This window comes from Lontra canadensis, unplaced genomic scaffold (genome assembly GCF_010015895.1).
Source record: "Lontra canadensis isolate GAN:19392208 unplaced genomic scaffold, GSC_riverotter_1.0 scaffold79, whole genome shotgun sequence".
In the NCBI taxonomy this organism is placed as follows: domain Eukaryota; kingdom Metazoa; phylum Chordata; class Mammalia; order Carnivora; family Mustelidae; genus Lontra; species Lontra canadensis.
Window position 1 is genome coordinate 6,921,611 of NW_022631073.1, and position 15,847 is coordinate 6,937,457.

Below are 15,847 nucleotides of genomic sequence, written 5' to 3' on the forward strand. Positions count from 1 at the left end.
CCGTCGGAGCTGGCCTAAAGCTGGGGCACCGGTCCCTGATGGCGAGCGCGTCCCTGCTTGTGCAGAGGCGAGCCTGAAACCAGCAAGTAATTGACACCAGGGGAGCCAGCCTTGCCCTGCAGAGTTAATGCTGGACAAGTTGTTGAAAGGAATGTGCTGATAGGGGTGTGTGTGTGTGTGTGTGTGTGTGATGTGTCCAACGGCAGCTGGAATTGTTCTGAAATAGAAGGCAAGATTGCAGAAAGGGAGTAGTCGCTTTGACTCGGGGGCCACCAGGGCCCCCGGCTCGTCAGCAAGTATTTCCTCGGGCTCTGTTGGGTCCCTGGGACGGTGTGAGGTGGCTCGTGTCATTCCTCAGTGTGGCCCATGGTTATGCGTGGCTCTGTCTCCCTGGCCATAAAATGGGAAGAAGAGTAACCCAGTGGGCTTCTGAATGTCAGTCTTGGGGTTTGAGCCATGTCTAGTGATTGCTACTCTAGCTTTTGGGCGCACAGACCTCAGTTTTTAGTCCATTCTCATTAAAGATTCATCGTGCCCTGGCTTTCCTCCCCAGGTTTCTCTAGATTCCCCTGGCTGCAGAGGAGATGGGGCAATCCCTCCAGGCCCCCCCATTTCCCATGGCCCCTTGAAAGGTTATCTTCAGTAACATGTCGGTTGCATCCTAGTAGACCAAAAATGACTCCAGTTGTTAGGAGCACTGAGAGATGCGTCAGTTAACGTGAGGCAAGATGGAAAGTCTGTTTACAGCTTCACCTGGCTGGCATTTCCAAGGCTCTTGTGGGAACCTCCGCCCCAACTTCTGTGAGACTGTAGCGACAACAGGTGCTGGGTGGGGTGTGGCTTGAATTTCGCTGGGTTCTCTGGTGTGCAGGTAGACGGGAGCTTCCTGGGACTGAGGGAGTGAGCATGGCATGGTCCCTTTGTCCATAGAATGAACCTTGGCTGAGCTTTCTCTCATCCTCCGTACTGGGGTTTCGTGCCGCCCCTACACCTTGTGCAGGACACACGGGAGTCTTGCCCCCTCCCACCACCCACGCAGCCATCCCTGCTCAGCATCCGTCCGCAGCACAACCCCGTGCGCCTCTCCCTTGCCAGCTTTCCCATGTAGGGCTTGCAGCCCATAGCTGAGCCCGGGGCTTCTTCTGGGAGCCCCTGGCTCTCGTGGACAAGCCTCAGCTGCATTCTGCCTGCCCAGCCTGAATGAGGGCAAAGGGTGCGTTTCGCCCAAGAGGAGGCGACCTAAGCCAGGGAGGGGGGCGATCACTAGGCAACCTGGAGCTTGTTGCCCAGGTAACGGGATCCATGCACTGATGCTGTGGACGGACATTTCTGTGATGAGGCCCCTCAGCCTCTCCAGATGTCTTGGATGGCTCTAGAAGCCTGCCTCATGCCTGCCCGTCATTTTCCTCTGTGGCTGCTTTTTAATTAATAACTTGTATTTCTTACCATGATCACGAACTCCGTGAACACGGTCTGCCGGCACCTTTGGAGTCAGGTCAGGGTGTTCTACACCCTGTGGGAGGAATAGCCTGGGACAGGCCGGTGAGTCTGGCCCGTAGTCCAAGACCACCAGTCCCATGGGAGTCCAACCTGGGCTTGGCAACAGCTGTGGGGAGGACTGAAAAAACCTGATGGAAGAAGACAGGCCCGTCGGGATTTGGTCAAAATCTCACCCTTTCCTTGGCCAAAAGGAAGGGCAGAGGTAGGACATTTAATGTGTGCACATCAAGTTGACACGAGCTGCCCCCCGCCTTCAGCTGCTTACTCCAGGGGCCACTTCCCGCGCTGTGCCCCAGGGTCCTCATTCTACAAAAGGGGCTGGGGGTGAGAGGAGAGGCTGTAGGCCACCATGTGAATTACTGCCCCTCACTTCCCTCTGCAGAGTTGGGGGTAAAAGCCGGTCTCCAGGGGTCCTGATTCATGATGGCACCCTTGGTCTTTGGGGAAACCTCCATTTGTACACACCCACCTTGACCTCTAGTGGAGCCCGCCTGCCAATTAGGCCAAGAAGAACACTAGCAGAGGGCTTACCAGCCCTCCAACAAACAGCTTTGGTGCCCCAATCCCCACCTGCCGTGGGGGACAGAGGCTGGTGAGGATATCGGGGAGGGGAGCCCCTGTTTTCTCACCTGGTACAGAGGACGTGGGGGCTCTGCTTCACTTGGATGTCCTGCTTCGGGGCCCAAGGCTCTGGGTTAGCGGTAGTTTTGTTGCCGCTCAGAGGCTGGGAGGGACTGATCCCTCGTGAGTCCCAGCTTGGGACTAGAGGAAAACACTCCCATGGGGTGTGGGAGCCATGACCTGTCCATCTGGTTTCATTTTGTACCCCCTCATGTTTGTTTGGAAGGTGCTGGAGTGGGGAGGGGTTGGGGGCAGCCCCTGCGGGTCGGCTCGTGCTGGGATCAGGTGTGTTGGAAACAGATGTCCTTGGCCCGAGTTCCACGTGGCGATGGGCTTAGCTGCACGGTGGTTCCTGTTCGCTGTACTTGACATTGCTCACAGAGACCCAGGTCTCCCTCAGACATCCGCCCAGGCAGACCCAGCAGACCAATGTTCCCCCACCCCGGTCTCCTCTGCTTGTCCCAGAATCTTCCCCAGTGACTCCAAAGGAGCCTGTGGTCTATGAGCCCAGGGGAGTCCGGGTGGCTTTGTGGGTTTGTGGTCCACCCAGGGAGTAGGGAGGAAGCCCTGGGGTCCCGCAGACCTGATGGATGTGGGTACAGGGGGGCACTGTCCCCCAGTGTGGGACAGGCCACTGTGCCCGCCTACCCAGTCACCCTCCCATCCTCACAGGTATCCGCCCCCAGATCATGAACGGCCCCCTGCACCCCCGCCCCCTGGTGGCGCTGCTCGATGGCAGAGACTGCACTGTGGAGATGCCCATCCTGAAGGACCTGGCCACGGTGGCCTTCTGTGACGCACAGTCCACTCAGGAGATCCACGAGAAGGTGGGCCCCACCCCCACCCTCAGATGCCACCTCCCTGTCCGCCCTTCCCCTCTGCTGTCACCCACAGTCTCCAGCAGAACCCAAAGCACAACCCCGGGCCACTCACCTGGGGAGCGGTCACGCCCACGCTGCACCCTCTGTGGGGGGGGTGGGGGCTCCAGCCTTGCTCTGCTCGCCCCGTCTCAGGTTCTCAATGAAGCTGTTGGCGCCATGATGTACCACACCATCACCCTCACCAGAGAGGACCTGGAGAAGTTCAAGGCCCTGAGAGTGATCGTGCGGATAGGCAGCGGCTATGACAACATTGACATCAAGGCCGCCGGCGAGCTCGGTGAGTGCGTGGGGCCGGGAGCAGCTGTTCAGAGGGAGCCTTGTTGGGTGCTCCCCCCACCCCGAAAACACGGGCGGGAGCGCACCTGCCGGACCCCAGGACCCCACCTGGTGCCAGCGCTGGCTGGGCCAGGCTGTCTCACGTGGGAAGGACAGAAGCCAGAGGAGCTAGGGGCCTGTCCCTGCAGCGGGGACCCCGTGAGTGGCCACAGGTCAGCGCTGGCTGGTCGGGACCCATCACCCGGAAATGCCAGAGCTGGGCGCACAGCGCGGGGCTCAGAGGTGGGGTGTCGGGCATTCCTAGGTCTCGAGTCCTGGCATAGAGCCGTTGACCCAGAAACCTGCCCAGGTTGGCGCCGTCGCGGGTGAAATGGAGCCCAGCACCTCCCGCCCAGCCCTTGTCAGACAGGGCAGGGTCTCCACAGAAAAGCAGGGGCAGCAGGTGGACCCCCACAGGCAGTTTCCCGGAGGTGGGGCTGCGGCCCTTTTTGTGGCCCCCATCCCTGTCCCAGCCCCTGGTGGGACTGCTGTGGGCTCTGCGTGTGAGGAGAGTTCACGGAGCGTGGACAGCAAGCAGCCCTCGGCTGGCCTGCTCGCCTTGCGAAGGGCCAGGGTCCTCCCACATCAGCTCCTCTGCTCACTGTCCTTGTCACGTTTGCGATGTGCCGGATCCATGCCCAGGTGCATGGGCCTGTCCTCCACCCACGTCCAGGGGCCACTAGCAGATGTCTAAGAACTCAGGCCTCTGCAGTCCGACAAGCTGTGGCCATGCTGACACCCCAGTGGCCCTGTGGTCCCTGTCCCTCCCGCCCCGCTGAGGACCCGGTTGATCCCAGCATCAAGCGTTTATGGCCTCCACTTCCTCCTCCATGGTCCTGGCCTGGGGTGTTGAGTGACGTTTCCCGGTGTCCTCAAGTGGTTCATTCCCCCACTTGAATTGGGGGTGGGAGCTGGGGAGAGGGAGCCTGGCCGGTGCCGAGTCTCGTGCTTCTTCATGGTGGCGCTTGGGCGCTCTGAGCTTGGGATACGGCAGTGGGGTCACCCCATAGGTGAACCCCAAAGGAAGAGGCAAGAGGTGGTCGTTCCCCAACAGATGCCTTTTTCCCCGCCCCCATCCTGGAAGTGGGTGGCTGTGTGGCAAGGGGCTTGGAAGATCCTCCCTACAGCAAAGCGAAAAGGGGCGGCATCAGAATCCAGACTCGATAGGGGGCCTGAGGGAAGCAAGGGCTTCCTGTGTTGGCCCCAGCACTTGCTTCCGACCTCGGCGTGCTCCTGAGCCTGCCTTGGTCGCAACAAAGAAACTTGGGTGATAGGCGTCCTCAGAAGCATGTCTAGCATTACCTCAAATTTTCCATCTTTCCCGGGCGCCAACAAGAATGTTTTTGTTTGGAAACAAATGTTCTTTGTGCTCTTTGTATAGCTGCCATCCCAAGTTCAGACGGCGACGGAGAATATAGTTGAACTCACAGAGCGGGGGCGGGGGGGTCCTCAGACGTGCTTCCCTGCACCCGCCCCGCCGTCCATGTGTCTGCCCCTCGCCGCCCAGGCTCGGGTGAGGTGGTCGCGTTGAGTTCCCTTGTCGGGAAGCAGCCACTTCTTTCCCGGGAGACATGGAAGGTCTCCTGAGCGAAACTTGCCATCCCTCCACTTGCACATGCTCCCCACGCAGGCGGCCTGGGCCAGGAGGGGGACCTCATTTCCCTAAAACCAAAGGTGCCCCGGTCCCCCGGCCCCATGGCTGCCCTTGACAAGGGGGCCCGGGTGGAGGAGACCGTGTTCCCGGGGCCCTGCAGTTCGGAACAGCGGACGAGGATGTCGGCTGTGGGGTTTCCATTGATCCTGGTGCATGTGGAATTTGGAGAAGGGACATGGGTCTCTGTCCTGTCTCCAAATTGCACTGCACACAGCACTCTGTCCCCAGACCTTGTGCAAATGAGGACAGTGGCTCTAAGTGCTGCTTGTGTCTGGGGCCTACAGTGCGGCCTTCCTGGGAGGACGCTTCCTTCTCAGTGCTCACAGGAGCCTTTGCATGAAGACAGTGGGCCAGACTGGATGCTCAGAGTGGAGAGCGGGGCGATCTCAGGAAACAGCTGTGTCCCCTGCCCGGAGCAGTTAGAGGGATCCAGCCCGTCTGCAGGGGATCCCCAAGAACCAGGGAGCAGAGCAGGGGGCTGGGGAGCAGGGGGAGCTGGGAGGTTGCTGGAGGCCTCTGAGCTTGTGAGCCTCTCTCGGGCTCCTTTATCTGGCTTCCACTTCAGCAGGGGGGACAGCCAAGAGTGAAACCATTGATGGGAAAAGCGTCTCAGCCACTGGGCTCGGGCCTTGGGGTGAGGCGGCCGTGACCCTTGCCCCACAGATGGTAGAAGCTTCTAGTCTTGGCCTTAGGAGGCGACCTGGCCTGAAGAATGGTTTAGAAATCATCAGGGCTTTGGGATGTCAGAGGAAGGTGCCCATGGCCCTTGGGGCAGGACGGTCCCTACTGGTGCCCACAGCCTCTCCTCCAGTTTTTGGTCTCTGCAGCCAAGGAGCGACATGTCAGAGTTCAAGGGTGCAGGCTGAGCAGTGTCCCCCTGTGCCCCCCCCCGGGGAGTGGGCAGGTGCGGTGCTCTGTGTCACATGGACCCGCATGGGGACCCCCTCCTCCGGCACGTCCCCTCCGGTCTCGGCTCCCAGGGCACAGCTGGTCCCACGCCCGGGTGGTTGCCTGAGCAGTGGCCAAGGGTCCACACTCTGCTCCTCCACTGTCGGGACCCTCTTGCTGGGCTCGGGCCACACCACCTCAGGTTCCTCAGAGGACTCGAAACCATCACAAATGCCAAACGATTTCCATGAACCCTGGCTTCTGGCGCAGTCCAAGTTCTAAGCTTGCCTGTTTCCTATGCAGTAGCCTCCTTTGTGGCTGTTTGCAGAACGGACTTCTAGCTCGTGGAAATTCCAACAGCCTAGATCTCAGTCACGTTTTCCCCCCAGCAGGTGGCTGGGGCCAGATGGGACCAGGTGGGATGCTCACGCAGGTTTTCACTCTCTGAGCTGTCTGTCCCCCTCAGGGCATGTCCCCCTGAGACCCTGGACCTCGGGGCCGCCCTCGTGGAGAGGTCACACAGCTGCTAGAATGGGGTGCTCAGCACAGGGGGTCCTGTGGTCCTCTTTTCCCTCCCCTGGAGTCACAGTGGCTCAGGTGCTCTTGTCCCCACTGGTGGGCTTAAGAAGAAAGAAGAAGGCAGGGCTGCCTTCTTGGGGGCCCTGCTCCATGTGTTCCTTGGGTCCCAAACCTGGGATTCAAAGGCAGTTTTCTGAGCTGGTCTGGCTGCCTGGATACCTGTGTCCCCCAGAAAGCTGCTTGTCTGGCAGACTTTGCATTCTTCCCCAGACATCCTCTACCGAGGAGGGTCAGTGCCTGCCTCTGCCGGCCCGAGCCGTGGGCTGATCTTCAGCAGCCTCTTGGCCGCAGGGCCCTCCCCTGTCCACCTCGGCCCCACCACCAGGCCTGGGGCTGAATTCAGGCATCTGCTCTGTCCTGGCCGGGCCTGGGGCCCACGTTGAGGGGGAGGTGCTGGTTCCTGCTTCATCTCGCCCTTTTTCAAAACAAGTATTAACATTTCATCCCACGAGAAGGAGTCCGGTCGGCTCTCACGAGGGGCTCAGCTCCTGCTACTCCACAGCGGCCACGGGCAGGTTTCTAGCCACTGGGCTGCTCGCCCCTTCCAGCTGCCCACCGCTCGCTTCCCAGAAGCACAGGGTGTAGGAGCAAAGGGCCGGTGGGACGGGCTGAGTGCGGGCCGGGGGCTGTGGCAGGGCTGGCACGGGTGTGGGGGCTGGAGGCCTCTGAGCATCGGAGTCTGACCTGCCCGCGGCTGAAGGGCCAGCTCCGCCTCCCCAGCCCTCAGGTGGGCGCATGGGGTGCCCCGGAGCTCCCCCTCCGCCGGGGGTCCTCACGTGGGGCCTGGCCCTCTCCTCTCCAGGCATCGCCGTGTGCAACATCCCATCGGCGGCTGTGGAGGAGACGGCGGACTCCACCATCTGCCACATTCTCAACCTGTACCGGCGGAACACGTGGCTGTACCAGGCGCTGCGGGAAGGCACGCGGGTCCAGAGCGTCGAGCAGATCCGGGAGGTGGCCTCGGGAGCGGCGCGCATCCGCGGGGAGACGCTGGGCCTCATCGGCTTCGGTACGTGCCGCTGCCGAGCCCCGAGCCCCCTCCGGCCGGGCCCCGGGAGCTGGGTCTTCAGCTGGGCAGGGAGCGGGCGGCGCGGGGGGGGCGGTCTCTGGCTGGGCGATGGGTGAGGGCCGTGTGCCCGCAGGTGGCCCCGGGTGGGGTCTGCTGGAGGCGCCCTGCAGAGAAACCAGCCAGCTTGGGGCTCGAAGGGGGGCTAGTGGCTGAGCCTAGACCTGGGCCGGGGGCAAGGCCCAGCCCCTGGAGGCCCTCAGATGCCAGGCCAGGGTGGCAGCAGGGAGTCCCTGAAGGATTCTGAGCCGGAAGGTGGCACGGTCCAGCCGTCTGCGTAGAAAGCCCGCTCGGGATGGAGGCAGGGAAAGGCTTCCCAGGAGTCCTCTGGTGGCCCTGTGAGCATCTTGCACAGGTCACCAAGGACTAGGTGAGCTGTGACAGGAAGCAGCCTGATGACCTGGTGTTGACAACACAGGGGCTCCAGTGGGCCACAGTGCCCACATGGGGCCTTGCTTTTCTCCTTTATCTCAGCACCCCCGCTCGGCCATTCCATGACCTTGAGGAAATTCGCTGACCTTTCTGCCTCAGTGTCACAGTCTGTACATCAGGAAGGGCTTGAGCTGTGGGACTGCCCCTCAGGATTCAGAAGCACGTGGGGTGGGTCTCGGGTCCTAGGCTGTCACTCAGCCCTGTGTTCAGAGCTATTTCCCGAAAACCAAGGGTCAGGGCGCCTGGGATGGGAGCTGGGTTTCTTTGGGGTGCGTGCACCTCACTCCCCAGGGTGAGTTAAAGACCCCAGGCGTCAGGGTGACCTCGCTCACGAAGGCAGTCTTGCACAGGGTTTACGAAGGCGTCCTCACTTTGTCTTTCTTGAGGGGCCACAGCAGAGGAAAGGCGGAGGCGCCGTGGGAGGGCCGCAGCGCCCTCTGCTGGCGCCCGCTGGGCCTCCCGTTGCTCTGTGGGTGGCTCCAGGGGACAGTTCTCAGGACGGCGCCGGCCTTCTGAGACCCCGCGCGGCTGAGCCTTCGTCAGCTTTTGCAGTCGCGGGTTGTGAGCCCCGTTTACCGAGACTGTCAGCCGGCACCGTCTCAGCCCCTGCTCCCCGGCTGCCTCGCCGCCTTTCAGGTCTGTCTAGAGCCTTCCAGAAGTGTAGGCCGGACTCCAATGGGAAGGGGCCTGGCCGGAGGCTGCCCAGAGGCTTCGCTTCGTCCACTGAGAAGCTGCAGCAGCAGGATCCGGAGTGGGGGGCGGCCCGGCCCCAAGCGCGGCCCGAGCGTGGCCCTAGCGCGGGCTGGTGGGTTATGGGGCTCGGGCATAGCCAGTTGGGGCAACTCAATACATGTAGACATTTTTTTTTTCAGGCCAAGACAGTTGGCTTCTCCTGCAAGGCTCAGTTTTTGTCAAGTTAGTAACAGAGTTAAGTCATTCGGTGTCGGAGAAACTTAGGGAAACCTCATAGCTAACGGGGACGCCAGCGAGAAGACGAGGGCTGGGGACTAAGGAAGAGCAAAGGCTGGAAAACCACGCGGGACCCCGGCAGCCCCCGCCGGAGAGCCCCGTCTCCAGGCCGAGTGCGTTAGGCCATGGGAGCGAGGCGGGCGTTCTCGTGTGGGCCGGGGCCGCGGGGCTGTGTAGGTCCCGGCGCTGTTCCTCCCCCGCCCTCTCCGCCCTGCCCGCCTCCGGCTGGGCTGTGCAGCTGCGGTCCCTGATCCCGAGCTCGGACGCTGAAGAGGGCGGGCGGGAGGGGTGAGCGGGCTCTGGTGCCCCCGGAGCCGGCCTCCCGCAGAGCGACCTCCGGCCTGCGCTGCCAGCCCAGGCTGCCCTGCCCCGCTCGGCGGGAGCCCAGCAGGAGCGGGAGACAGTCCGCCTCCACGTTGCCCTCACGTGGGCTTCCTGTTTGGGAAGCGACACCTGCCCTGCGTCGTCCTCCCCCTGCACCACTGAGCGGTGGTTTCACCCGAAGACGGATTGCGTGTGCTTCCCGGAGGAGGCCGCTCGGGCGAAAACAGCTCTGGGAGGCAGGAGGCGCGGGCTCTGGGGTTCCATGGGGTTCCATGGGTTTGCAAAGGACGAGCACTTGGGAATCAGGGAGGCTGTTAGGTGCTGTGGGTTACTGACCCGCTTGAGGGGGCCTGAGGCTTCCCCCGAAGGTCAGAACCAGCCGACACACGGGAGAATTAGCTGGCCGGTCTGTGGCTCCCACTCCCCGTCAGAGTGAGTCCCGGTGCCTCTTTGCGCTCAGGACCCTCTGCAGGGGTCCGTTTTGACCCACCCCCATCCCCACCCCGGCCTTCAGGAGCAAACCGACTGTTCTCTGTCACTGCCCTCGCTGGCTCGGGAAAGGAAGCTTGGCTTAAGGCTGCTGCTGACCGAGGAACATCTGGGAGAGCGAAATCTGAGTGGGAGACTACGGGGATGGCTGGCGCTGGGGGAGGGACGCGTGGCATTCACCAGAACATTTTCTCTAGCTGTGCTGACGTTTGAAAATGTCCATCGTGGGAACCTGAACACACACGCCCCCCAGTGCAGACAGCGGGCCCCTGCACAGCTCATCCAGGAAGCCGAGGAGACCTGCTGGCCGAGCGCATCCCCAGGCTTCAGGCACGCCGCTCCCCCGGCTGGCGGTCCCGCTGCCGGCGGGGACAGCTCGAGCCCACGTGGAGCGCTGAGCGGTGGCCGGCAGGACAGTGGACTCGCTCACCTGGATGCTTGCTCTCTCTCCGCACAGGTCGCACGGGGCAGGCGGTTGCTGTTCGAGCCAAGGCCTTTGGATTCAGCGTCATCTTTTATGACCCCTACTTGCAGGATGGGGTCGAGCGGTCCCTGGGCGTGCAGAGGGTCTACACCCTGCAGGACTTACTGTATCAGAGCGACTGCGTCTCCTTGCACTGTAATCTCAACGAGCATAACCACCACCTCATCAATGACTTTACTATAAAGCAGGTAACTGGACATAGATACTCTCAGCCCCTGGAGACTTCCATCAAAGCAGAAGGGGGTGGGGTGGGAAGTAGTCCGTGGACACATGCGTGAAAAGGAAAGACCATCCCCCAGGACATCAATGAGGGGCCAGACAAGGCCCCAGCACGGGATGGGCCACATGGAGCTGGGACAGACAGGGGCCGGCCCAGGACACTCAGCAAGGACCTGTCTCAGTCGGTTTTGGCCTCCAAGAAGCAACAGGCGGGTGACAGGTCCCGACTCCAGCCTTCCCACCTTATGGTGCGCTCTGAGGATACAGAGAAACCGACCCAGCTGTCACCAACACCCCACAGTCCCCTTCCCCGACCTGCCGCACACACACCCAACAGCCAAACCAGCCAGAGTCCTCGGACCGCAGCTGGCTTCTTTCAGCCTCCGGGCAGGTGCCTTCCAGCATGGTGGTGTCTGACGGCCTTCCTTTCGTCCTGCAGATGAGGCAAGGGGCGTTCCTCGTGAATGCAGCCCGCGGCGGGCTGGTGGATGAGAAGGCCTTAGCCCAAGCCCTCAAGGAAGGCAGGATACGAGGGGCAGCCCTCGACGTGCACGAGTCGGAGCCTTTCAGGTGGGTGCGCCGGGCTGCCGGCCTCGCGCCAGGACCCCGGGGCCTGCTGCTGCCCTGAGCGCCCCCCACACTGGGACTGCGGGGCACGTCCCCAGAGCAAGGGTCCCCGGGGAGGAAGCTGGAGACCGTCTGACGGTCTCTGTTCGGAGGACAGTGCTGTACTTTGCGTGAGTGTAAAAGCTCCAGAGGGTCCCCAGGGGGCATCAGAACGTCTCTTAAAGGAAGAACTGTGTGTGAGTCTAGAGCGGAGCGGGCTTCGTCTGTCCCCGGGACTGTGCACCCCACTGACACATGGGCCCTGCCAGTCCTCCGGGGAGCCTTTCTCCTGACACTCGTTTTAGCATTTTCGATCAGTACGTCCTTTAATTCCCAGCCTTTAGGAAACGTACTACCCCCTGTTCCTCCGTGCAGGCAAACTGGCCAGTAGGCCGCTCGGCCGCAAGCTCTCTTGATGAGCGGGGTAGGGCGCGACACTCTTCTCATTTGCTATTTGTGTGCATTTATCTAGCTTTGCTCAGGGTCCCTTGAAAGACGCACCGAATCTCATCTGTACGCCCCACACAGCTTGGTACAGTGAGCAGGCCTCGCTGGAGATGCGGGAGGCGGCCGCTACCGAGATCCGCCGGGCAATCACAGGTGAGCCGGAGCCCTGCTGCTACGGGCACAGGAGGTTTTAGGGATCAAGTCAATTACATATGGAAGGAGCTGGGCCCAGTTCATCCAGGCTTTGCACTGGACTTCAGAGGAGATGGGTTCCTTTTCAACCAGTCAGCGTTAAACATGCAAAGTGGAGGGAGTCGGGCAGGGGGGGCAGGGGCTCCTCTCTGTTCCAGAGGGTGGAGTGGGCGGGAGTGGCTCAGGCCCCACGATTGCACCTTTTCTGAAAATTATAGGGCCGGCCCTCATTCTGGAGTGGGAGACTTTACACTCGGGTTTCCATAGTTCAAACATTATAGGGGGTTCCCCCAGCAGCAGCTACTGTGATCTCTCCCTGTGACCTTAAAAAAGCACATCTGGTTAATTTTAATCATCATATTCCAGGTCGCATCCCCGAAAGCTTAAGAAACTGTGTGAACAAGGAATTCTTTGTCACAACAGCTCCCTGGTCAGTAATAGATCAGCAGGCGATCCATCCGGAGCTCAACGGCGCCACATACAGGTGAGGCGCGGAATGGCACTGACCTAGGCTGGAGCCCCCTTGCCCCCTACTCTGGGGAGAGTGGGGCAGAGAGCTCCCCGCATGAGTCTGTGCAGTCCTCGCATTTCTTCCGATGCCCTGTTTCTGTGGAGCAAACACCGCTCTCAGGATACAGCCTAGAATTGGGGTTCCTATTTATGAAAGGAGCGGGATGGGCAATCCCCCGAAGGCCCTGAACACTGAGGAATGACTGGTGCATTCCAAGTCACTTCAAAGGCAGAGGGCGTCTGGGTGAGAAGGTACCACAAAGATTTTCAGGGGGAAGGGCTTGTTGATGAATCTGTTTTCTAATTTGAATTCTTCTGGCCCAGAGCCCACATAGCCCCTGGGAGGGAGCAGGGTTTCACTGGCGATCGTTGCCCATGGTTCAGTGCCCCGCCGTGGCTGGGCTCACAGGGAAATCAGTGTTCCGCTTTTATAAAAGAGCTGCAGCCTTGAATTCCGGATGGAAACTTCTGTCTTGCTTACTATAGCCCACAGTTGCCCGTTCCCAGGCGGTATTCACTTACCGGGCTGGAGCTTTCTCCCCTGGGGCCCGGCCGTGGCCCTGTGCGATGCGTCTGGGCAGCCCTGGCCTCCACCGGCACTCCCAGCCCTAATAGCCGAAAATGGCTCCAACTGCTGCCTCACATCCCCGCTGTGAACTGCTGCTCTAACCATGGGGGCCGGGGAAGTGTAACTAGTGTAGGGAGGACCTATAGGTGAAGGCTCAGACTCTGAGGAAGTTACACAGTTTTCCTCCTGGGTCTCGTGGCTTTTTCTGCATGTCAGTTTGCCGTGTTCTGTTAATGTCCCACCCGTATCATTGCTTGAACCTGCCTCTGCCCCAGGGTCATGTTCCTGATTGTTGGCAGCCTGTCCTTTAAAGGCCACATCTTAATTCTTCCCTTTGACAGACCGAGACTCCCCGGCCCCTTGGAATACAACATATGCTTGAAGGCCTGTAGCTCCAAGTCGCAGAGGGTCCTTGATTGCTGACCAGCGAGTGTGCAGCTGTGTCAGTCTGTAGGTTGGGAAGCCATGGGTCAAGGATTTGAGAATCAGTCTTTTAATTCTAAAGCACCTGCCTCCTAAGTCTGTTTTATCCTCGGAATGTTTCAGTACACTGACTCGAATTTGTGTTAAGAACCGCATGTTCTGTGGGTGGCTTAATGCCTCGTGTCCTTGCACACACAGCAGCTTGTGTGCCCGCGATGGAAGAGGAGTCTGCGCTGGCTCCCCTCTTCCCCTGCTGCTGTGTCCCATTTCACATCTCTGGTCACGAGACCACGCGGGTAGGTCGCCTAGGGAGCCCCATTTTGTGTCAGAGTACTTCATCCTGTCTGTCGGGAAATCATTAGAAGTATCGACATATTAATGAATGCTAAGGCAGTCAGACAACTTGGGAAGTGTGTTTTTGTACCAGACATTTCCCAAATGCAATACAGGGTCTATGGACAGAATTAACACAGGCTATTACCATTGTGTGAAAAGCAAAAGTCTGTGGCAGTGTTTTGATGGGACTATAGATTTTGTTGAATTAAGGATCATCGTTTTTTCATGTAGATTTCTCCGTACTTTGCCAGTAAAGTGACAAACTAATCTATTTTTTTTAAAAAAGTAGGCAGAGCCAAGAGCTCAGCTCCTCCCTGCTCCCGACCTAACTGGCCCTTTCTCTGTGTGCTCCTCAGATACCCGCCAGGCATCGTCGGGGTGGCCCCGGGCGGACTTCCTGCAGCCATGGAGGGCATCATCCCCGGCGGCATCCCGGTGACTCACAACCTCCCCACAGTGGCACACCCTTCCCAAGCTCCCTCTCCCAACCAGCCTACAAAACACGGGGACAATAGAGAGCACCCCAATGAGCAATAGCAGAGAATGAGGAACGGTCATCATTCAGAAAACCTGGGACCAAGAGACAGTAAAAAATAGATGAACTAAGGAAAGGACTTTGACCGTCTTTTTAACGGATTCCGGACATATGCATCATTGACGCTGCAGTGTTAGGAGAGCAAGAAGCCGAGGTGTGGGAAGGCTGGAGCTGTCGTCTGGTGACGGAAGCGCTGAAAGACTAGGATGTGATTTATTAACGACCAACTTCTGTTATTGTGTGTTACGTTCTTCATCTGTGCATCCAATCACAAAGAATAAATAGATCCTTTTCCTTTATCAGCCCCTTGGGCACAGCAGGTCCTGAACACCTTGCTCTAGAATGTTGCATCAGGAGTTCCAAACGTCAAAATAAAAAAATACTAAGAGGAAATCCCCCTCCTGTGACTCTAATCCCTTCAGTCCATGGGGGCTGGTGACCTCTTTTGCTGAGAGGAAGATTAAATTACTACAGAGAAGGGGGAGGAAACTGTGCCCGTTAGACCGCCGCGAGCGTACAAGCTCCTGTACAGAAGTCTCTCTCCCATCTGAACTGCATACTGAGCGGGCGAGTTGGTTGTGAATTCAGTAATACCCTCTTGATGATGCAAAAAAAGGAAAAAAAGAAAAAAAAAAGAAAAAAGTATTAAGTTTCACAAGCTGTTTGTACTCAAATATATTTTCTCAGTTTCAGATCCTCAGCTATTTTATTGAGTGGAAAGTCTTGAGCTGAAAGAGTTCAAGAAAAATAATGTTGCATTTCCTTATGTCTCAGGAAACACTTTTTATGGTAACTTGTCAGATTGTCTATGAACAAACCCACTTTTTTAGACATTGATAAATCTTCTTTTCTTCACGTGATATTTTATACAAGAACACTTCAGGTGTGTTACTAGATGTGACTGATTTTAACAAATCCTATTAGATTTGTATCAACTAGTTACATGTTATATTCATAGTCTTTTGTGAATCATCGCCTTTTTGTTTAAAAGATGGCCTATTTTGAGCCTTTGTATAGGTACATTCCTGTTTTTGTGACAAAAAAAAAAAAAAAATCCTTTAAAACTGTCCCAAACAGAAAAATAATGGCTATCGGAAGTGTTTTGTTTTAGTGTGAGTTACCGCTACTGTGTCTGTTTATTGTAAGGTGGACATTTAGCGTTCAGTGCAGTTTTCAATAAAAAGTAATAAAAATTTGTAAAGTTCTGAAATTCAAGTACATCTCACCCAGGTAAAAATTCTTTACAGATGTTTTAAAGGCAACTATATTCTCTATTAGCCAGTTTTCAACTCGTGTTCCTTCTGGGTTCAAAAATGAACACTTTCCCATCTACCCATTCTATAACCAGACTCGGGATAGCTTAAAGGAGAAATCAGAAAACCGCCCACTAAGTCCATCATTATCAAATCGTGACATCCTCAAGATGAAAGAGTGCGTTGGAACTATGTCGATCCAAGAAACAAAATTGGTCAAGTTAGAGAGTTTTGATTTTAATTTACCCAAAAGCAAAATTACCTGCCTCAAGCATTAATGCAGGAAGGGAAATGAATCTCAAAATTCTTTTAAATGATACTTACAAAGAAATGTTGCAAAAAAATTAACATCAGCCATTTCCATGTTAAGAACTTTAAGTTGATGTAAAGGATTTTCCTTCATGAATAGCATTAAACTCCTTCACACTAGTGGTATCCGCCAAGTATCAAGCCATCCATCAGGTCCAATGCCAGGTACCCAACTCCCTATCACTCCTTTCTCCCTCCCTCCCCCTTCCCATGAAGAAAGGAGAGGGGAGGGGCTGTGATGGGGTCT

The 15,847-nt window shown here is 57.8% G+C and overlaps 1 protein-coding gene across 5 annotated transcripts in view; it reads left to right on the forward strand.

Moving 5' to 3' along the window:
• The window catches only part of CTBP2 (C-terminal binding protein 2), a 155,765-nt gene extending 140,530 nt beyond the window's left edge, over positions 1-15,235 (forward strand). For all 5 annotated transcript variants that reach the window (XM_032882114.1, XM_032882112.1, XM_032882116.1 and 2 more), the window contains 8 exons: positions 2,794-2,948; positions 3,135-3,279; positions 7,241-7,447; positions 10,176-10,390; positions 10,861-10,991; positions 11,500-11,627; positions 12,033-12,150; positions 13,860-15,235. In XM_032882114.1, coding sequence (XP_032738005.1) covers positions 2,794-2,948; positions 3,135-3,279; positions 7,241-7,447; positions 10,176-10,390; positions 10,861-10,991; positions 11,500-11,627; positions 12,033-12,150; positions 13,860-14,040 — 1,280 coding nt within the window. In that variant the 3' untranslated portion in view covers positions 14,041-15,235. The remainder of the gene's footprint in view (positions 1-2,793; positions 2,949-3,134; positions 3,280-7,240; positions 7,448-10,175; positions 10,391-10,860; positions 10,992-11,499; positions 11,628-12,032; positions 12,151-13,859) is intronic.
• Positions 15,236-15,847: the final 612 nt, after the last annotated feature.